At 45.9% G+C, this 17542-nt stretch overlaps 1 protein-coding gene across 1 annotated transcript in view; it reads right to left on the bottom strand.

Annotated features, from left to right (window-relative positions):
- Ank3 (ankyrin 3) overlaps positions 1-17240 on the bottom strand; it is a 620582-nt gene extending 603342 nt beyond the window's left edge. The window contains exon 1 of the mRNA XM_029482220.1: positions 16954-17240. Coding sequence (XP_029338080.1) covers positions 16954-17010 — 57 coding nt within the window. The 5' untranslated portion in view covers positions 17011-17240. The remainder of the gene's footprint in view (positions 1-16953) is intronic.
- Between the last annotated feature and the right edge of the window lie 302 nt (positions 17241-17542).

The following is a 17542-nucleotide window of genomic DNA, read 5'->3' as shown; positions in this document are numbered from 1 at the left end:
ATGGAAAGAGGCCCATTGGACTTGCAAACTTTATATGCCCCAATATAGGGGAATGCCAGGGCCAAAAGAATGGGAATGGGTGGGTAGGGAAGTGGGAGGCGCTATAGGGGACTTTTGGGATAGCATTGGAAATGTAATTGAGGAAAATATGTAATAAAAATATTAAAAATCAAAAAAAAAGAAAGAAAGAAAACAAATGTAATTATGCATACCCCAATATTGGGCATGGAATAGAGACCCCCGACACACACACACAAAGCATCTACCCTACAGGTACATGACTGCAGTGGCTGTTGTATTTTATAAAAAGAAAGAGAAACCAGGGATATATTTGGTGGAGGTGCAATAAGGTATGAGGGAATGGGGTACCTCTGCAGGCCCATGCTGAGGCATCTCTTCCCCCTGAGGGACTAGCCATATGGACGAGGGTATAGTATAGAATAGTTTATTCAGGACATGAGAAGGGGAGTTGAGAGAAAGGCAGAGAAAGAGAGGGAGAGTAAAAGAGTGGAGGAGTAGAGGCCAGCTATGAGCACATCGGGGGAGGGGGAGCCGAATAGGGAGGGGGGAGAGAGGGGGTAGAGAGAGAGAGAGAGAAGCCAGAGCAAAAGCAAGAGAGCAAGAGAGAGAGGAGGGGTCAAGCAGCCCTTTTTATAGTGAGTCAGGCACACCTGGCTGTTGCCAGGTAACTGTGGGGCGGAGCCTAGACTAAATGCCAACAGTAGCAACATCCAAACATGAGTTGACCATGCTGGGGTTCAGTTCGCGCGTGCGCAGAGCTCATGAGCCTGTGCAGAGTCACTGGGGGATCTTAATTAATGCTGATAAGACTTCCACAAACACAAGATTCCATCACAGACAGCGGAAGTCCTTGACCATGTAAATGAGAGTAAACAAACAGTAATGATGGTACAAAAATGTATGCCGGTGAATGTTAGCCAAGAGAACAGCTGCTAAGTGTTTGATCTAGTTTAATTCTGTTGCTGTGATAAACACTGACCAAAGCACCCGAAAGGAGGAGAGGGTTCTACTTCTAGGTCACATTCCATCATTAAGGGAAGTCAGGGCAGGAGCTTACATTGGGACTGACGCAGAGAACACGGAGGATGCTTGTTCACTTTCTGCTAGCTTTCTAGTAGAGACTAGATCCACCTGGCTAGGGGTGGTACCACCCACCATGGCTTGGGCCATCTTGTATCAACTGGTCATCAAGAAAATGCCTCACAGACTTGTCCACAGGCCAATCTGATCAAAGCACTTGTCCATTTGGGGTTCCCTCTTCCCAGCCGACTGACTAGGTTGTGGTCCATCAATGATAAAAAGCTAGCTTTTTTTCCTAATTGAATAGTTTATTTATTTACTGGACTTTTTACAAAAGGCATGCTCTATTCAATATATAAAACTAAACAGCAGAAAGGAAAGTTAATAATTTCATCCTGTCCTCAAAATTTCATCACCCTAAGAAAAACTGACAACAGCCAACACAAAAATGTCAGACTTTGGTTTCTGTTTTGATACTCAGAAACATTCTGTCTTATACCCATTAGTTGGTACTTTGTTTTTCTCTTAAAAATAATTGGGGGACATCCTCTTCCTTTACCACACATCACTCTAATTTTTAGATTAAGTAAACAGTGCATTCCCGAAGTCCAATTAAGATGTTTGTTTCCCATCATCTTTACTTTAAAAACATAGCTGGAATCAACATCCTTAAAAAATATCTCTTTACTTCTGCAACAGAAGTTCACAAAACTGGAGCAAAGGGCAGGTCTGTTTTTATTCTGTTTCAGTGTGGCTAAATAATATGCCCAAGTTCAGTACCAAAATATTGCACAAATTGTTACTTGAGACAGCAATGCTAGTGGGAAAACTCTGCATGCATGCATGTGTATGTAGGTGTTTGTTCGTGTGTGTATATGTATGATGTGTATAAATGTGTATGTGTGTATGCATGTGTATGTAGGTGTGCATTGTGTACATATATATGTGTGTATCTTTTTGTATGTATGTGTGTGTATGTATGTATATGTGTGTATGTGCATGTGTATGTATATGCATACGTGTGTGTGTGTGTGTGTATGATTTAACATCCTTCCCTGTACTATTGGCCAGTTTTGCTCCTGCCCTCTGAGATATGAGGTGCACACTCCTTTCCTGGGGTCCTCCTTTCCTGTTGACTTCAGCCTGTTCCTCCATGTGTGAGGACCCCTTGCACACTTGCATATGAGAGACAGGACTCTGTCACGGTACCATAGGTACTTTCTCCTGCACAGTTCTTGACTTCAACTGCACTATCACATGCTATATTATGCACTTTTACGTTTTACAGACCCGTCAGAAGAACCACACCCTGGGTCTGGAGCTGTAAGGTGAGGTCAGAAATGCTGTTTGCCTTCCGTGTGAAATCTCTTTCATCACCACAATCTGGCTACCATCTTTCCAAGGCAGGAAGAATGGATTCGCTCGGTCTTATCCCCAAATAATTCTTTCAAGAATCTCCATCTGGAAAACCACCTCACAGAAAAATTGCCGCCACTTCATGATAAAAGCAAAACAAAACAAACAAAAACCTGGGAGTGGAGACGGAGGCTCAGATGAAAGAATCTAATGTTCTCTGGCAGAGACTTTATAGGAACAGTGCCTTCTTACCCAGATAATGAACCGTGGAAATGCTTCTTATTAACATATATTAACACAAATATTCAGAGTAGAACTCAGTAACAGTGATATGAGTTTTGCATCTTTGTTTAAAGAAGCGATGACCCTTTGAGACACTAGTTTTGCTTGCCCAAGGCAGAGTCACAATGAGTACCCAATGTGGCACTTAGACATGCGGTCAAGCAGAGTTCTAGTTTCAAAATGTTTTATCTTCAATGGATTCAAATCGAATTTTTAAGGTTCTTAAAAGTTAAAAGAACTTCAACACTCTCCCAAGGAAGCCACATAAATAAATGCTGTCCAACAGGCAATGGCTTAGGATGGGTGTGATGGTGCACACCTTTAGGAGGCAGACTCACATATGCAACTGTGAGTTTGAAGCCAGCCCAGTCATCATAGCCAGTTCGAGACCAGCAAGGGTTTTATACAGTGAGATCATTTCAAAAACATAAGTAACGGCTGGCGAGATGGCTCAGCCTGTAAGCTAAATAAATCCTTTTCTCTTGGAGTTGGTTGGATTCTGTGTTTTTATCAAAATGACAAGAGAAGCTGCCGGGCCGTGGTGGCGCACACCTTTAGTCCCAGCACTCAGGAGGCAGAGGCAGGTGGATTTCTGAGTTTGAGGCCAGTCTGGTCTACAGAGTGAATTCCAGGACAGCCAGGGTTACACAGAGAAACCCTGTCTCAGAAAAAAAGAAAGAGAGAGAGAGAGAGAGAGAGAAGAAAGAGAGAGAGAGAGAGAGCGAGAGCACAGACTGCTCTTCTAGAGGTCCTGAGTTCAATTCCCAGCAACCACATGGTGGCTCACAACCATCTGTAAGAGAGAGAGAAAAGCAAACAGAACACATGCTGTCCCCACACTGATGGACTGAACCTCCAACCCTTCCTATTCTTCCTGCCTTTGAGTTCTCCCATGAGTGACTACAAACCTCTTTCTACTCTATCTGTGGTGATCTGTATATGCATGGACTAGGGAGTGGCACTATTAGGAGGTGTGGCCTTGTTGGAGTAGGTGTGTCACTGTGGGTGTGGGCTTTAAGACCCTCATCCTAGCTGCTAAGAAGCCAGTCTTCTCTGAGCAGCCTTCAAATAAAGATGTAGAACTCTCAGCTCTGCCTGCATCATGCCTGCCTGGATGCTGCCAAGCTCCTGCCTTGTTGCTAATGAACTGAACCTCTGAACCTGTAAGCCAGCCCCAATTAAATCTTGTCCTTTATAGGAGTTGCCTTGGTCATGATATCTGTTCACAGCAGTAAAACCCTAACTAAGACACTACCCCTCTCCTTACTTGAACTTTCTGGCCCTTGGCAGTTCTTTAGCCCCACCTCACATGCCTTCTTCCCACCAGCCTTTATTCACATTTTGCAGTATTGTAGCATTTCTTGAACAGCCTTCTATGGTAGCATTTGGTGTATGCTGCTGGGGTGACTCCTTTATTCTGTCACCTAGGGACAGTAGGCTCCTGGAGGACAGACTTATGTTCTCCTCTTTTAAAAATGGCTTTACTTAATTTTTTAAAGATTTATTTATTTTTATTTTATGTATGTGAGTACACTGTAGCTGTTCAGATGGTTGTGAGCCTTCATGTGGCTGTTGGGAATTGAATTTTAGGACCTCCCCGCCCCAACCCCTATAATTAACTCAATCTAAAAAGGTCCCTTACAAACAAGCCCAGAGCTTTGTTTCCTAGGCGGTTCTAGATGCTGCCAAGTGGACAACCTATACCACCCATCCCAAGGTGGAAGGAAAGAGACATTTGAGAAAACCGATCTAGTAGCTCAAGGGAAAAGCGAGCCATCCCTAAACCCAAAACACAAGGCCTGACAAGCTGTTCCCTGGCAGAACTGAGAGGATGTGGACTTCTTGAGAACGGGGCGTAGCCTCGCTAATGACTCAGATTCCTAACTGGAGTACAAGATGCTCTCTAGCAAACAGAGAGAAGGCTTCCTTAGGGAACTGCATGAATAAGCATCTGCCATCAACTCACACCTTGGAGTCTTCATCCACTGGGAGGTTCTGTAAAATGCCACAGACAGGCGGACAAGCTTTGATTGACAGCTCCACCACAGCCGGGAGTTCAGAGCCTGGGGATTCTTTATGTGGAAACTGTAATAACCATTTTGTGGCGAGTGCCTGTAGATGCCATCCTAGAAAGTATTGCAACTCAGAGAGGGAGTCGTTGCACAGTTCTTCAAACGCCTGATAAATGACAGGCTGATCGGCTGTCATTCTGAGAACCACTCAATAGGGACTCCGTAGACATCCTTATGAATCAAAGCCTTCTGCCCAAGAGGAACTCAGAACTCCAGCCAGATTGCAACGAAGGAAAAGGCTATAAGAATATTTGAATTCCAGATGATGTTCCTATTAGCCTGACACTGTAGACTATGAGAAAACAGCCTCCTGGCCCAGCTAATATTTCAGAGAACACAGATGCAATCCAGGCTGGAGAAAGACCTCAGAGGCAGTGACCTGCCTGCCATCCAAAAGCCTTAGGTTTCATACACAGCATCACACATCTGCACACACAGTTAACATCGCTAAAACCTCAATGAGATGCTAAAAGGCAATCTTTTAAACCAAACGTTTATAGTCTCTGATTGATGACTGAAATGTACTTTCTAAGTTGTTAAGGATGATGGTACAGATATTATTTTGAAAAGAGTAATGTATTATATAGATAAAAGGTCATATGCACACATATAACATATGAGCACACTGTAAGCAATCTCAATCAAATGAATTAGTGAATCACGATTCCATGTTGTCTTAGGATTTCTATTGCTGTGACGAAACACCATGATCAAAAACCAAGTTGATAATCAAAAAACAAGACTTCATTTGGCTTACACTTCTACATTACTAAGTAGTTCATCATTAAAGTCAAGACAGGAACTCAAACAGGCCATGAACCTAAAGGGCAGGAGCTATTGCAGAGGCCATGGAGGGGTGCTGCTTACTGGCTTGTTCCTCATGGCTTGCCCAGCCCAGCCTGCTTTCTTATAGAACCCAGGACCACCAGCTCAATGGCACGACCCACAATAGGCTGGGTCTTTCCCTATCAATCACTAAGAAAATGTCCTACAGGCCTGCCAACAACCCAATCTTATGGAAGCATTTTCTTGAGGTTCCCTCCTCTCAGGTGACTTTAGCTTGTGTCAAGTTGCCATTTAAACTATCCTGCACAATGGACCCCTTGTCAAATTGGTACCCAAACACATCACCATTAAGCAAATGCCCTTTCTTCCTCATTCATCCCCAAGATCTCCCACTAACAGTACAAATAACGTTTAAAATCCTAGCATTTACAAGTTCAAGCACATTAAAAGATCAGTCTCAGGGCTGGAGAGGTGGCTCCTTGGTTAAGAGCACTGACTGATCTTCCAGAGGTCCTGAGTTCAATTCCCAGCACCCACATGGTGGCTCACAGCCATCTGTAATGAGCTCTGATGCCCTCTTCTGGTGTGTCTGAAGACAGTGACTGTGTATTTACAGAAAACAAATAAATAAAAATAAAAAGTTCAGTCTCTTTTAAACAGCCAACCAAATCCAAAGTCTTTTAACATTCAAAGTCTCTCAACTATAGCCTCCTGTAAAATTGAAAATTAAGTATAAACTTTCTTGCTTGCAGAGGGAAGAAGCAGGGTACACAGTCACAATCAAACCAATGCAAAACCAAACTCTCAAAATGTTAATAACTCAACATCGATGTCTGAAATTCACTTATGATCTTCTGGGCTCCTCCAAAAGCCTTGGTCACTTCTCCAGCTCTGCCCTCTGCAGCATACCCAGCTTATCTTCTAGGCTCCAGCTGGCTCCACTCCAATGCTGCTGTTGTTCTTGGTGGTCACTGCATCTCTAAGATGCTGGGGTCCTCTGCTGCAAATGGGCTGCATTTTCACCAATAGCCTCTCCTAGACACTCTTTATAGTATCAAGCCTCAACTTCTCTACATGACCCCCTTCAACCATGGGCATTCACCTGCTACTAAAGCTGCACCTTCACCAATGGCTTCCCCTGGCCTCACACAGTAACAAGCCTCAGGTGCTGTCCATGACCCCTTCATGCCTTCAAAACCAGTACCACCTGGGTGACTCTTACACATTACCAAGTCCAGCTGCAGCATGAGGTACAACCTTGGCTATCTCTGGAACACAGCTTCTTTGTGCTCTCAGGAAACACTTCCCAGAAGATTTCACCTCAGTGATGCTGGTCTCTTCTTAATCACCATTGATTTCTTAGCTCCAGCAGACCAGCATCAGGTATCCTAGCAAAGCTTAGGTTTTGCTTTAGTGGGGTCCTGGTATCTTGTTAACTACAGCTGATTCTTCAGCCCCAGCTAACCAGAAAAAAACAAAACAAACAAACAAAAAAACCCAGTATCTTAATTCAAATAAACAGGCCCAATAGAGGCATTAAACTTCACAAACCAGGCCTGCATCATCTGCACTGTTCTCCACATTCTTATCTTCCAAGCTCCTACAGAACATCCCACTGAGCTCTCAACACTTAATGGCTTTTCTAGTCCAAAGTTCCAAAGTCCTTCTACAGTCCTCTCCAAAACAACATGGCCAGATCTGTCACAGCAATGCCCCACTACAGTGTCTTAGTTAGGGTTTCTATATCTGCAATGAAACACCATGACCAGAGAGCAATTTGAGGAGGAGAGGATTATTTGGCTTACACTAATGCATTGTAGTTCATCACTGAAGGAAGCCAAAACAGGAATTCAAACAGGATAGGAACCTGGAGGCAGGAGCTGATGCAGAAGACCATGGAGGGATGCTGCTTACTGGCTTGCTCCCCAAGGTTTGCTCAGTCTGCTTTCTTATAGAACACACCTGTCTGAGGTGGCCCTACCCACAATGGGTTGGACACTCTGGCATCAATCATTAATTCAGAAAACACCCTATAGACCTGATTATGGCCCCATCTTATTGAGGCATTTTCTTAATTGAGGTTCCCTCCTCTCCAGTGACTCCATATTATATTAAGATAACATAAAGCTAGCCTGCATGCCTCTCAAAAATAAGCAAAAAGAAGAAGAGGAGGAAAAGGAGGAAAAGTAGTTGTTCTATATCATCCTCAACTATACAGTAAGTTCAAGACCAGTGAACAAGAAGAAGAAAAAGGAGAAGAAGGAGGAGGAGGAAGAGGATGAGAAGGAGGAGGAGGAGGAGAAACACACACATCCAAACTACAAAACTATCAAGGAACTAACTAATATATTTAAGGTCAGAGTCTCACTGAACCACTGCATAACCTAGATGTGATGGCTCTTTTTGGTTATCAACTTGACCATATCTAGAATTAACTAAAACTATAGCAACTGGATACATCTGTGAGGGATATTTTTTTTTTTACTTAATTAAATCATTTAACATAGGAAGACGCGCCTTTGATATGGATCATTTCTCAAATGCTTCAACCTCCCCGTCCCCCTTGTAATCCACCATCCAAAGGTACGGGAGAAAGGATGGTAAATAGGACAAGGGGATTTGGACCTGTTTAGAAGTAGTTCTTTGTGGATAATTTCAATCTCTGTCATTGTCTTAGTTGGGGTTTTGCTGCTGTGAACAGACACCATGACCAAGGCAACTCTTATAAGGACAACATTTAATTGGGGCTGGCTTACAGGTTCAGAGATTCAGTCCATTATCATCAAGGCGGAGCATGACAGCATCCAGACAGGCATGGTGCAGATGGAGCTGAGAGTTCTAAATCTTCATCTGAAGGCTGCTAGGCAGCTAGGATAGGGGTTTTAAAGTCCACACCCACAGTGACACACCTACTCCAACAGGGTCACACCCTGTAATAGTGCCACTCCCTGGGCCAAGCATATTCAAACCATCGCAGTCAGGATACCAGCAGTCAGTAGTGTCAGTATAGCAAACACAAATCAGCAGTGGTGCCCGTTGAGTCCTATTTACACTCTTCCCAAACATCACGTATCCTCCCACGGGTCCTGCTTCAGCAAAACAACACATGAGTCGTTGTCACCTGACATATCCAGAAACTTCCACGTCAATACAGCAGACCAGCTGAGACATCAAGCCCTGTGAACTGAACAACTATGGGGATTCTTAGACCTTCCACTGGTAGACAGCCACTGTTGGACTAGATGGTTGACAGCCTATATGTCATTCTAATAAACCCATATGTGTGTGTACATATATAGAGAGAATGTACATATACATCTATGTATAATATGTATAGACACACACATATATATGTATATACACACACACATACATACATATATATATATATATATAAATTCTGATCTACAGGAACACATTGCAGGCCTGCCTTCCTTCAACTACCCTGGAGCCTCAGGCTATGTTTTTAGCTGTCAACCTGGATTCACAGACAGGAGCCTAGCATGATTGTCCTCTGAGAGGCTCCACCCAGCAGCTGATGAAAACAGATGCCAGAGACTTACAGACAAGCATTAGACTGAGCTGGAGAAGTCTTGTGGAAGAGTTGGTGGGGTCAGGGGGAGGATTGAGGGACACAGAAGGGACAGGGACTCCACAAGAAGACCCACAGAGTCAACTAACCTGGCCCCTTGTGGGCTCTCAGAGAGCATACAAGGGCTGGATCTAAGCCCCACCCCCACACATATGTAGCAAATGTACAGCTTGGTCTTCTTCATGCAGGTCCCCCAACAACAAAAGCACGGTCTTACCGTGTCTCTGTTGCCTGCCTGTGGATCCTGTTCCCCTAACTGGGGTGTCTTGCTGGCCTCAGTGGGAGAGGATGTGCCTCGTCCTGCAGTGATGTGAGGTGCCAGGGTGGGTTGGTACTCAGGTGGGGAACCTCCCCATTTTCAGATGTGAAGGGAAGGGATGGTTGGGAGAGGAGGAGGGCTGCAATGTGGGGTAAATAAATAAATAAGTAAATAAATGAAAGGAAAAAACTAAGTTCTGGTTCTCTAGAGAACCCTGATTAATACACCGGGCCAGCCTCTCTTGGGAGCTAGCTACCTCTTGCCTCAGCTTCTCTAGTAGCTACGAATGTATGTCTGTACTGCCTAGGCCAGCTAGGCACGTAAAACTTAGTTCACTCAAACCATCTAGTACTTGCAGCCCCAATGTTCTTACTTTCTTAAGAGCCACAGGTGAGCTTGCTTCTGCTAACTAGGAACTGTTCGCCCTGTGAAGCCCCCATTTTCCTGTTCGTGTCCCATCCAAGGTCCAGCCTGGACCGTCCATCACTGGCCTAGCTGAGAGGACCGTGGTGTTTAAACACACTATGAGCATCTGATGAGCTGACTTCAATCTCCAGAACCCACGTACAAGTGGAAGCAGAGCACTGCCTCCCCTTTCCGTTCTTGACACCACCCCCAGCACAGCAGAGAGAGCCAGATCTCAGACTTAGTCCCTGGGGACCTCTAACACATTCCATCCCCACCCGTGGAAATAGAAACTTCTGGGTCATAGAGAACCACTTAACCTGACAACCAATGCCAGCTCCTTCCCAGAACAGTTTGTCTTGGTCAGTGGTCAGTGCTCCCATAGGCAGCAGGTGAGGCTGCCTGTCGACTCTCCAGCCCCACAAGGCTTTGACAGTTAACAGCTCCGAAGGATCAGGAACAAGTCTCCCCTAAACCTTCCTTTACTTCTGTGCACTCCAAGTACCTATGACTGATGCTGTGAGACAGAGTATTGATGTGCAAGGACTTCTGGAAGACAGTTATGGACAACTGCAAATGAGAGCAGCCGGTTCCCTGATATCTTTGATCTTCACTGAGGGTTCTTTTGTTCCTTTAGGGATGATTTCTATCCTGCCCACCCACCCCCTAGAGAGGAGAGTGGGGAGGAAGTGGAAGAGAGGGGAAAGGGGGGAAGGGAGGGAAAAGGAGAAGGGAAGGGGGGAGGGGGAGGGAGAAGGGGAAGGAAGGGAGGGGGAAAAGAAGGGAGGACGAGGGACAAGGAGGGAGGGGGAAGAGGGAGAGGGAGGGAAAGGGAAGGAAGAAGGGGAGGGGAGGGGAGGGAGGTGAAAGGAAGGGAAGAAGAGAGGGAGGAGGAGGGAGGGGGAGGTAGAGAAACAAGACAAAGAAAAAGTCAGCCTGGGGCTTTGAAAATGAAACTTTCTTCCAGACAGCTAAGAAGATATGAAAAAGAATGTGGGACAAGAAAGGTTTCCTCCTTACCACCATCCCTGTCCCCCCAACCCTCTGTATTTATTTAATTGATTGTTTTATTAAGGGTTTATTACATTTCTGGTACTGAACTGGTACTAAATTAAAAAAAAAAAAAACTCAACAAATAGGCATATAACAACACATGAGCAGATTTTCCCCAGGACTGAATTTTGAACCTACTTTACCTCTAGTTGTACCTGCTTTAAAGATAGAGAGAAGCTGCCCGGTGCAGGAATTCTGCTGCATGCTATAGGGCAACCCAGCTGCTGCTGCGTCACCAGGGTTATCTTGGAGACAAGTCTGGGAAACAGCATTTCCAAAGCAGAAAGAAGCCCCACCGTCTCCAGTCTACAACAGCACCAGGATTAGCTCCGGTTCAGCCTCTTTCTGCTGCAGGCCAGGACCAAAGCTCTGCTCATGCTGGTTCTCTGGGAGCCCCTTTCCTCCCCTTAGAATTACCTGGAAATGGGAGGAGTCTGTCTGTCCAAAGAAATGACAGAATCATTTACTTCATGTCTTTTTTTTTTTTTTTTTTGCTTTGTTTTGTTTTTCCAGACAGGGTTTCACTGTATAGCCCTGGCTGTCCTGGAACTCACTCTGTAGACCAGGCTGGCCTTGAACTCAGAAATCTACCTGCCTCTGCCTGGGATTAAAGGCGTGCGCCATCACTATCCCGTTTTACTTCATGTCTTAAAAGTGATGTCACCTGGGATTATTAGCAGATTCTACCAGATGGCAGTGACAGCTTATTCTGGGGAAAACACTACCCAGTTGAAGCTAAAAACATACATTTCATGTAGCTATTTGCCTCTTGCCCATTGGTAAATCATACCTATAGGACTTTTCCAGACAAGAAGGAAGCTGAGGGTTAATTCCCTAAAAACATCAGAGTCATATCTAATTTGGTTTTTTTTTGGTTTGGTTTGGTTTTTGGTTTTTTTTTTTATCACTAGTCACACTTGCCTGGTCAAACCAGAAGCCTAATAGATTTCCAGAAAATATCGATGACCCCTTGAGTAGAGAAATCCACAGGGAGAGTTTGCCCGAGCTCCAGCATGCTGAAGCAAGTGCACAAGGTGGCTTCAGGCAGAGCTGAGGATTCCAGAGCTGTTACCCATGTCTCTTAGAAGCCAATCGGGAAAGGTACACAGTATCCCCAAAGGCAGGCTACGCATAACCCTAATCCTGATAATACTTCCAGTTTCCAACGAATAACTAGCAAGGCTTTGGATACTACAACATTCCTAATGGGGCTAAAAGCTCCATAAAGCTCAGGCTTAGCACAGGTAAGATCTGGGGTTTGATCCCCAGCCTGGTTTAAAAAAAAAAAATCAAAACAATAAAAGGCCTTCTAGAAGGTAGACAAACATCACAGAAGCTGGAGAGATGGCTCAGCAGTTAAGAGCACTGATTGTTCTTCCAGAGGTCCTGAGTTCAATTCCCAGCAACCACATCCACATGGTGGCTCACAACAATCTGTAATGGGATCTGATGCCCTCTTCTTGTGTGTCTGAAGACAGCAATAGTGTACTCATATATGCATAAAATAAACAATTCAAAAAAAAAAAAAAGCTGGGTTTGGTGGTGCACACCTTTAATCCCAGCACTTGGGAGGCAGAGGCAGGCAAATTTCTGAGTTTGAGGCCAGCCTAGTCTACAGAGTGAGTTCCAGGACAGCCACGGCTACACAGAGAAACCCTGTCTTGAAAAACAACAACAACAAAAATCTGGGCTGGAGAGATGGCTCAGCGGTTAAAAGCACTGACTGCTCTTCCGAAGGTCCTGAGTTCAATTCCCAGCAACCACATGGTGGCTCACAACCATCTGTAACAAGATCTGATGCCCTCTTCTGGAGAGTTTGAAGACAGCTACAGTGTACTTACATATAATAAATAAATAAATCTTAAAAAAAGAAAGTCTTAAAAAAAATCACAGAAAGTTCAAAACCTAATTAATGCCAGCCATTGGGATATACACACTTTCACAATCCCAGCATTCAGGAGGCTGAGGCAGAAGAGTAGAAAGTTCAAGGCTAGTCTGGAATCCACAGCATGCATGATTTTGTCTCAAGGTGAAGGAATGGAATCTATAAAATAGAATGCAACTTAATATTTGAAAAGTAGGGCTGGTGAGATGGCTCAGTGGGTAAGAGCACCCGACTGCTCTTCCAAAGGTCCGGAGTTCAAATCCCAGCAACCACATGGTGGCTCACAACCATCCTTAACGAGATCTGGTGCCCTCTTCTGGAGTGTCTGAAGACAGCTACAGTGTACTTACATATAATAAATAAATAAATCTTTAAAAAAAAAATATTTGAAAAGTATGTTTTGGGGGCTAGATAGATGGCTCAGTAGTTAAAAACACTGCCCACTATTCCAGAGGACAGAGGTTCAAATCCCAGCAACCACATGGTGGCTCACAACCATCCTTAACGAGATCTGGTGCCCTCTTCTGGAGTGTCTGAAGACAGCTACAGTGTACTTACATATAATAAATAAATAAATCTTTAAAAAAAAAATATTTGAAAAGTATGTTTTGGGGGCTAGATAGATGGCTCAGTAGTTAAAAACACTGCCCACTATTCCAGAGGACAGAGGTTCAAATCCCAGCAACCACAAGGCAACTCACAACCATCTGCAACTCCAAGATCTGACACTCTCACATAGACACGCATGCAGGCAAAACACCAATGCACATAAAATAAAGGTAAATAAGTAGTTTTTTTAAAGTGATTTCACAAGATATTGGATAAAGAGGAAAGGTTGCAATTAAAAAGCCCCATTGTCCCAGGTCCCCTCATGTTAAGCCAGAATGTCGCCATCATTGAGACTGGCAAGAGCCAAGATCAGGAACAGGTCAAGCAGCACCGCACAGGGAAGGTCACACCAGGCCTGGCCAAGGTCAATAGTGCCCTTGGTCTTTTCAGAAAACTAAGTTTTACTTAGTAAGTGGAGTTTGGGGAAATGGTAGCAAGGCCGACTGTCAAAGCATATTTGCCCATGTTCTAGCCCAGAATTACTCTCATGTAAAAAGCACAGAGCAGTCAATCTTATTCATTTCTACCAGCTTATTAAAAATAAACTAAAATGTCATGTATAGGCTAGAATGTCCCATCATCTCCAATTTAGATCATATTTCACCATAAATACAGTGACATGCAGGAAGAAAAGATATATGTAATTTGTCCATTAAAAAAAAATGCTGGGAAGTGGTGGTGCACGCCTTTGATCCCAGCACTTGGGAGGCAGAGGCAGGTGGATTTCTGAGTTCGAGGCCAGCCTGGTCTACAGAGTGAGTTCCAGGACAGCCAGAGCTACACAGAGAAACCCTCGAAAAAGAGCTAAAGGGATCTGCAATCCTATAGGTGGAACAACATTATGAACTAACCAGTACCCCGGAGCTCTTGACTCTAGCTGCATATGTATCAAAAGATGGCCTAGTCGGCCATCACTGGAAANAGAGGCCCATTGGACNNGCAAACNTTATATGCCCCAGTACAGGGGAATGCCAGGGCCAAAAAAATGGGAATGGGTGGGTAGGGAAGTGGGGGGGGGGGGGGGGGGTGGGACTTTTGGGATAGCATTGGAAATGTAATTGAGGAAAATACGTAATAAAAAAATATTTAAAAAAAAGAAATTCCAAATGTATAAAATGACAGTTTAAAAATGTTTCTCAATTACTCAAGACAAACCATAAATCAGTTGTACTCTTTTGGGGAGAGTTATCTAACTTGTGAGGAAAAACTAAAAAATATAATAAATAATAAAAATAAAAAATAATAAAAAAAACAAAGGGAAAAAAAAAAAAAGAGGATCTTTTGAAGACTAGGGAAGATGGCACCCTGGGAGGGAAATGTTTGCTGTTCTGTGACTGATCTGAGTTCAGATCCCAAGATCCCAGGTCAAGCTGGACATGATGGTACACATCTGTTACCCCAGCTTACCTGTAGTGAGATGGGAGGTGGAGACAGGAGAATGTCTTTAAACTCTGAGGCAACCAGCCTGGCATACACAGCAGCAAACAGGAGACCCTGTCTCAGACAAGGTGGAGGACAAAGACTAGCTCCTGAGGTGGTCCTCTGACCAGCACACAGACACACACATCAAAGTGTTTTTTTCTCCCCAGTGGGTTCTCTTAAATATTTAACCGATTGGAGGTAATCTATATGGGGAAAACCACCTAGAAACAGAACACTCATATTCTCTTCAATTTTCAGAACCCACTGGCTTTCTGAACTGACTAATCACTGTGAAAGGAAATATAACTAGGTTCTGAATAAAGAAAAACCACAAGGTTGGTATAGCCACCCCCATGGAAATGCAAACAGACTCGGGATTCAATGTCACCCTGGATTCCAAACAGAGGACCTGTCTCTCCATTGTTCAAGTGTGGAGCCTAACACACAATGCACAGATGAAGGAAATGCATTTATTTATGTCTTAACAAAAGGACCCATGAGAAATATTGCCAGTCGCTCCGGTCCAGATACAGTTCATGTCTTCACCCTCAGCTGACTGAACCAAGAGAACCCGGCCTCCTACACAATGAGTCGCTGGATTAGAAAAGTACCCAGATCGCGCTGTTTTAGAAACGGTTTGATTTTGCATTCCCTTCCAGCATAGAGCATGTGCCTCCTAAAGATGCACTGGGTTGAGCCCAGGTCAGCAGATTCTACTGAGGCCTGAAGTGCTGGGACAGCAGTCTGCCTTCCCCTGAGCCTGCTGCCTCCCTCAGACTCCCTACTGACGCTTACCTGGACTAGCCAGTCTCCTGCAGTGAGAACCGATGGAACCCTCAGGGAGGTAAGACAGTTTCTAAGCGAACAAGAACGTGACCATTTCTAAATTTAGACAAGCCACGATTATTCTCCCACAAACACAATCAATACCCAAAATCAGATTGCAAGAAAATGCGCGCGCGCACACACACACACACACACACACACACATTACACACACACATTTTGTGAAAATTGGTGGATCTTTTTAAGCATTCTTGATTCATGGGAGCTTCGAGAGGGGCGGGCGTAAAACTAAAGGAAAGCCATGAATGAGCTAACAGATGTCAAGCTAAGTAAACCGATGTTTCAAGCCTGCTCCAGGGTGTTAATGTAGTTATTTGTCGTTTTCCTAAAGTAGATCATGAATGTACACAGATAATTTTTTTCAGTCTCAAAAGTTAAGCGAAAGAGTTATTTTCCTCCTCCTGACACGCACAACTTCCCCGAGCGCGCCCAGCTCCGCCCCTGCCCCCCCCCCCAGGATAACTAAGGTTCCTCCGGTCCCCTTCAGGATGCATTCCACCAACACGCATTACCCTACTCCGTGCCTACATCGCTGCCAGCCCCAGGGCTTAAAGGAGCAAGGTCTGTGGGGCGGCAGGAAAAGAAACTGGAAGCTACTGTTGTTCCTCGAGCACCTGGTTTTATTTTTGTTGTTGTTGTTGTTGTGTTGTTTTGGTTTGGTTTTTCTTGGCGCAAGTTGCTCTCGGATGCCAATGGGGGGGGGCGTGGGGGGGCAGGGAGAACCCACCTCCAGCCGCCCCTTGGCAGCTGCTATCTTATCTGAAGGCTCTGCATTTGTATGCCCCAATTTCGAAAGCATGCTGCCTTGCCCCTTCGCTCCTTACTAAGTCTCTCGACTCACCTTCAAAGAGGGGGGTTAAAAAGAAAAGAAATCCGAACTGAAGGTTAACTTTGCCAGCCAGGTGACTTCCCCGTTAAAGGTGCAGTGGACGCGGATCGTGTCCTCAGGCAAGTTCGGCCTGGCGGTGAACACGAAACCCAAAGACGCCCGTCGCAGCTGGGCCCGCCCGGTGCCCCGCGCCCGGCGTTGCTTTTCCGGAGAGAATGCTCGCGGTAGAAGCCCCGCGTACTCGCCTCCCTACTCCCTGGGGACGCTGGGGCTGCGGCGCCCGCTAGGAGCTCGCGCTCCGGGCCGGTGCCAAACTCCGGTCCAGTCTGGGAGTAGCAAGACCCGGCGATCAGCAGTCAATGTCCCCTCCCAGGCGCTCCAGGCCCCCATTCAGGAACTCGGGGCTCCCACAAAGTCCCCGAGTCCCCTAGTCTCCTGGGATCCCAACCCCAGCCCACCATTCCCGCAGAGGTTGGGGATGGGGAAGGGAGACAGCCACAGGTGGGGGGATCTCACCTGCTCAAGATCGGGGCTCCCCGCGCCCACTGGGGACGAGGTGCCGGAGCAGGCCATACGGTGGGCACCCGCGCGTTCCGCCTTCCAGGAACTCCGCTCTGCGCTCGAGTCGGCGTCTCCTCAACCCCGGATCCAGGGACTGCACCCCCAGGAGGGAAAGTGGGGATGAAAGTTGGGCCACGGCTCGGGAACGCGCAGCGCCGCCCCGCGTCTTCTCCTCCCCCTGCCGCGCCAGGTGCTGCGCGGTTGGCTTGCGGGGGGCGGGACAGCCAGGTGGAGGCGCGGCGACCCGCCCGGCCCACTGCCGCCCGAGCATGCCCAGTGCTGTCCGCCGCAGGGTCCCCCAGACAACGAGGGCAGAGCTGCCTTAAGAGCTCCTGGGGCGTTGGAAGAAGGTTGGGCGGGGGGTGCGGAGCAAGAGTGAGGTACACCCCGCCCCTCCCGGGTGGACTGGCTCCTAACAGCATCCCCACGAAGTCCTCCCTAGTGATTGGGCTGGTGTTTGTCTGAACTTAGGAGAGCACCGGGCAGCGGTGTAGCTTTCGCTTATATTGTTCATTTTAGAGCGTAAAATCCACCAGGCAGCCGT

Source organism: Mus caroli, chromosome 10 (genome assembly GCF_900094665.2).
Source record: "Mus caroli chromosome 10, CAROLI_EIJ_v1.1, whole genome shotgun sequence".
NCBI lineage: Eukaryota > Metazoa > Chordata > Mammalia > Rodentia > Muridae > Mus > Mus caroli.
The sequence above is the reverse complement of the archived record's forward strand: the minus strand, read 5'-3'. Positions and strand labels throughout refer to the sequence as shown.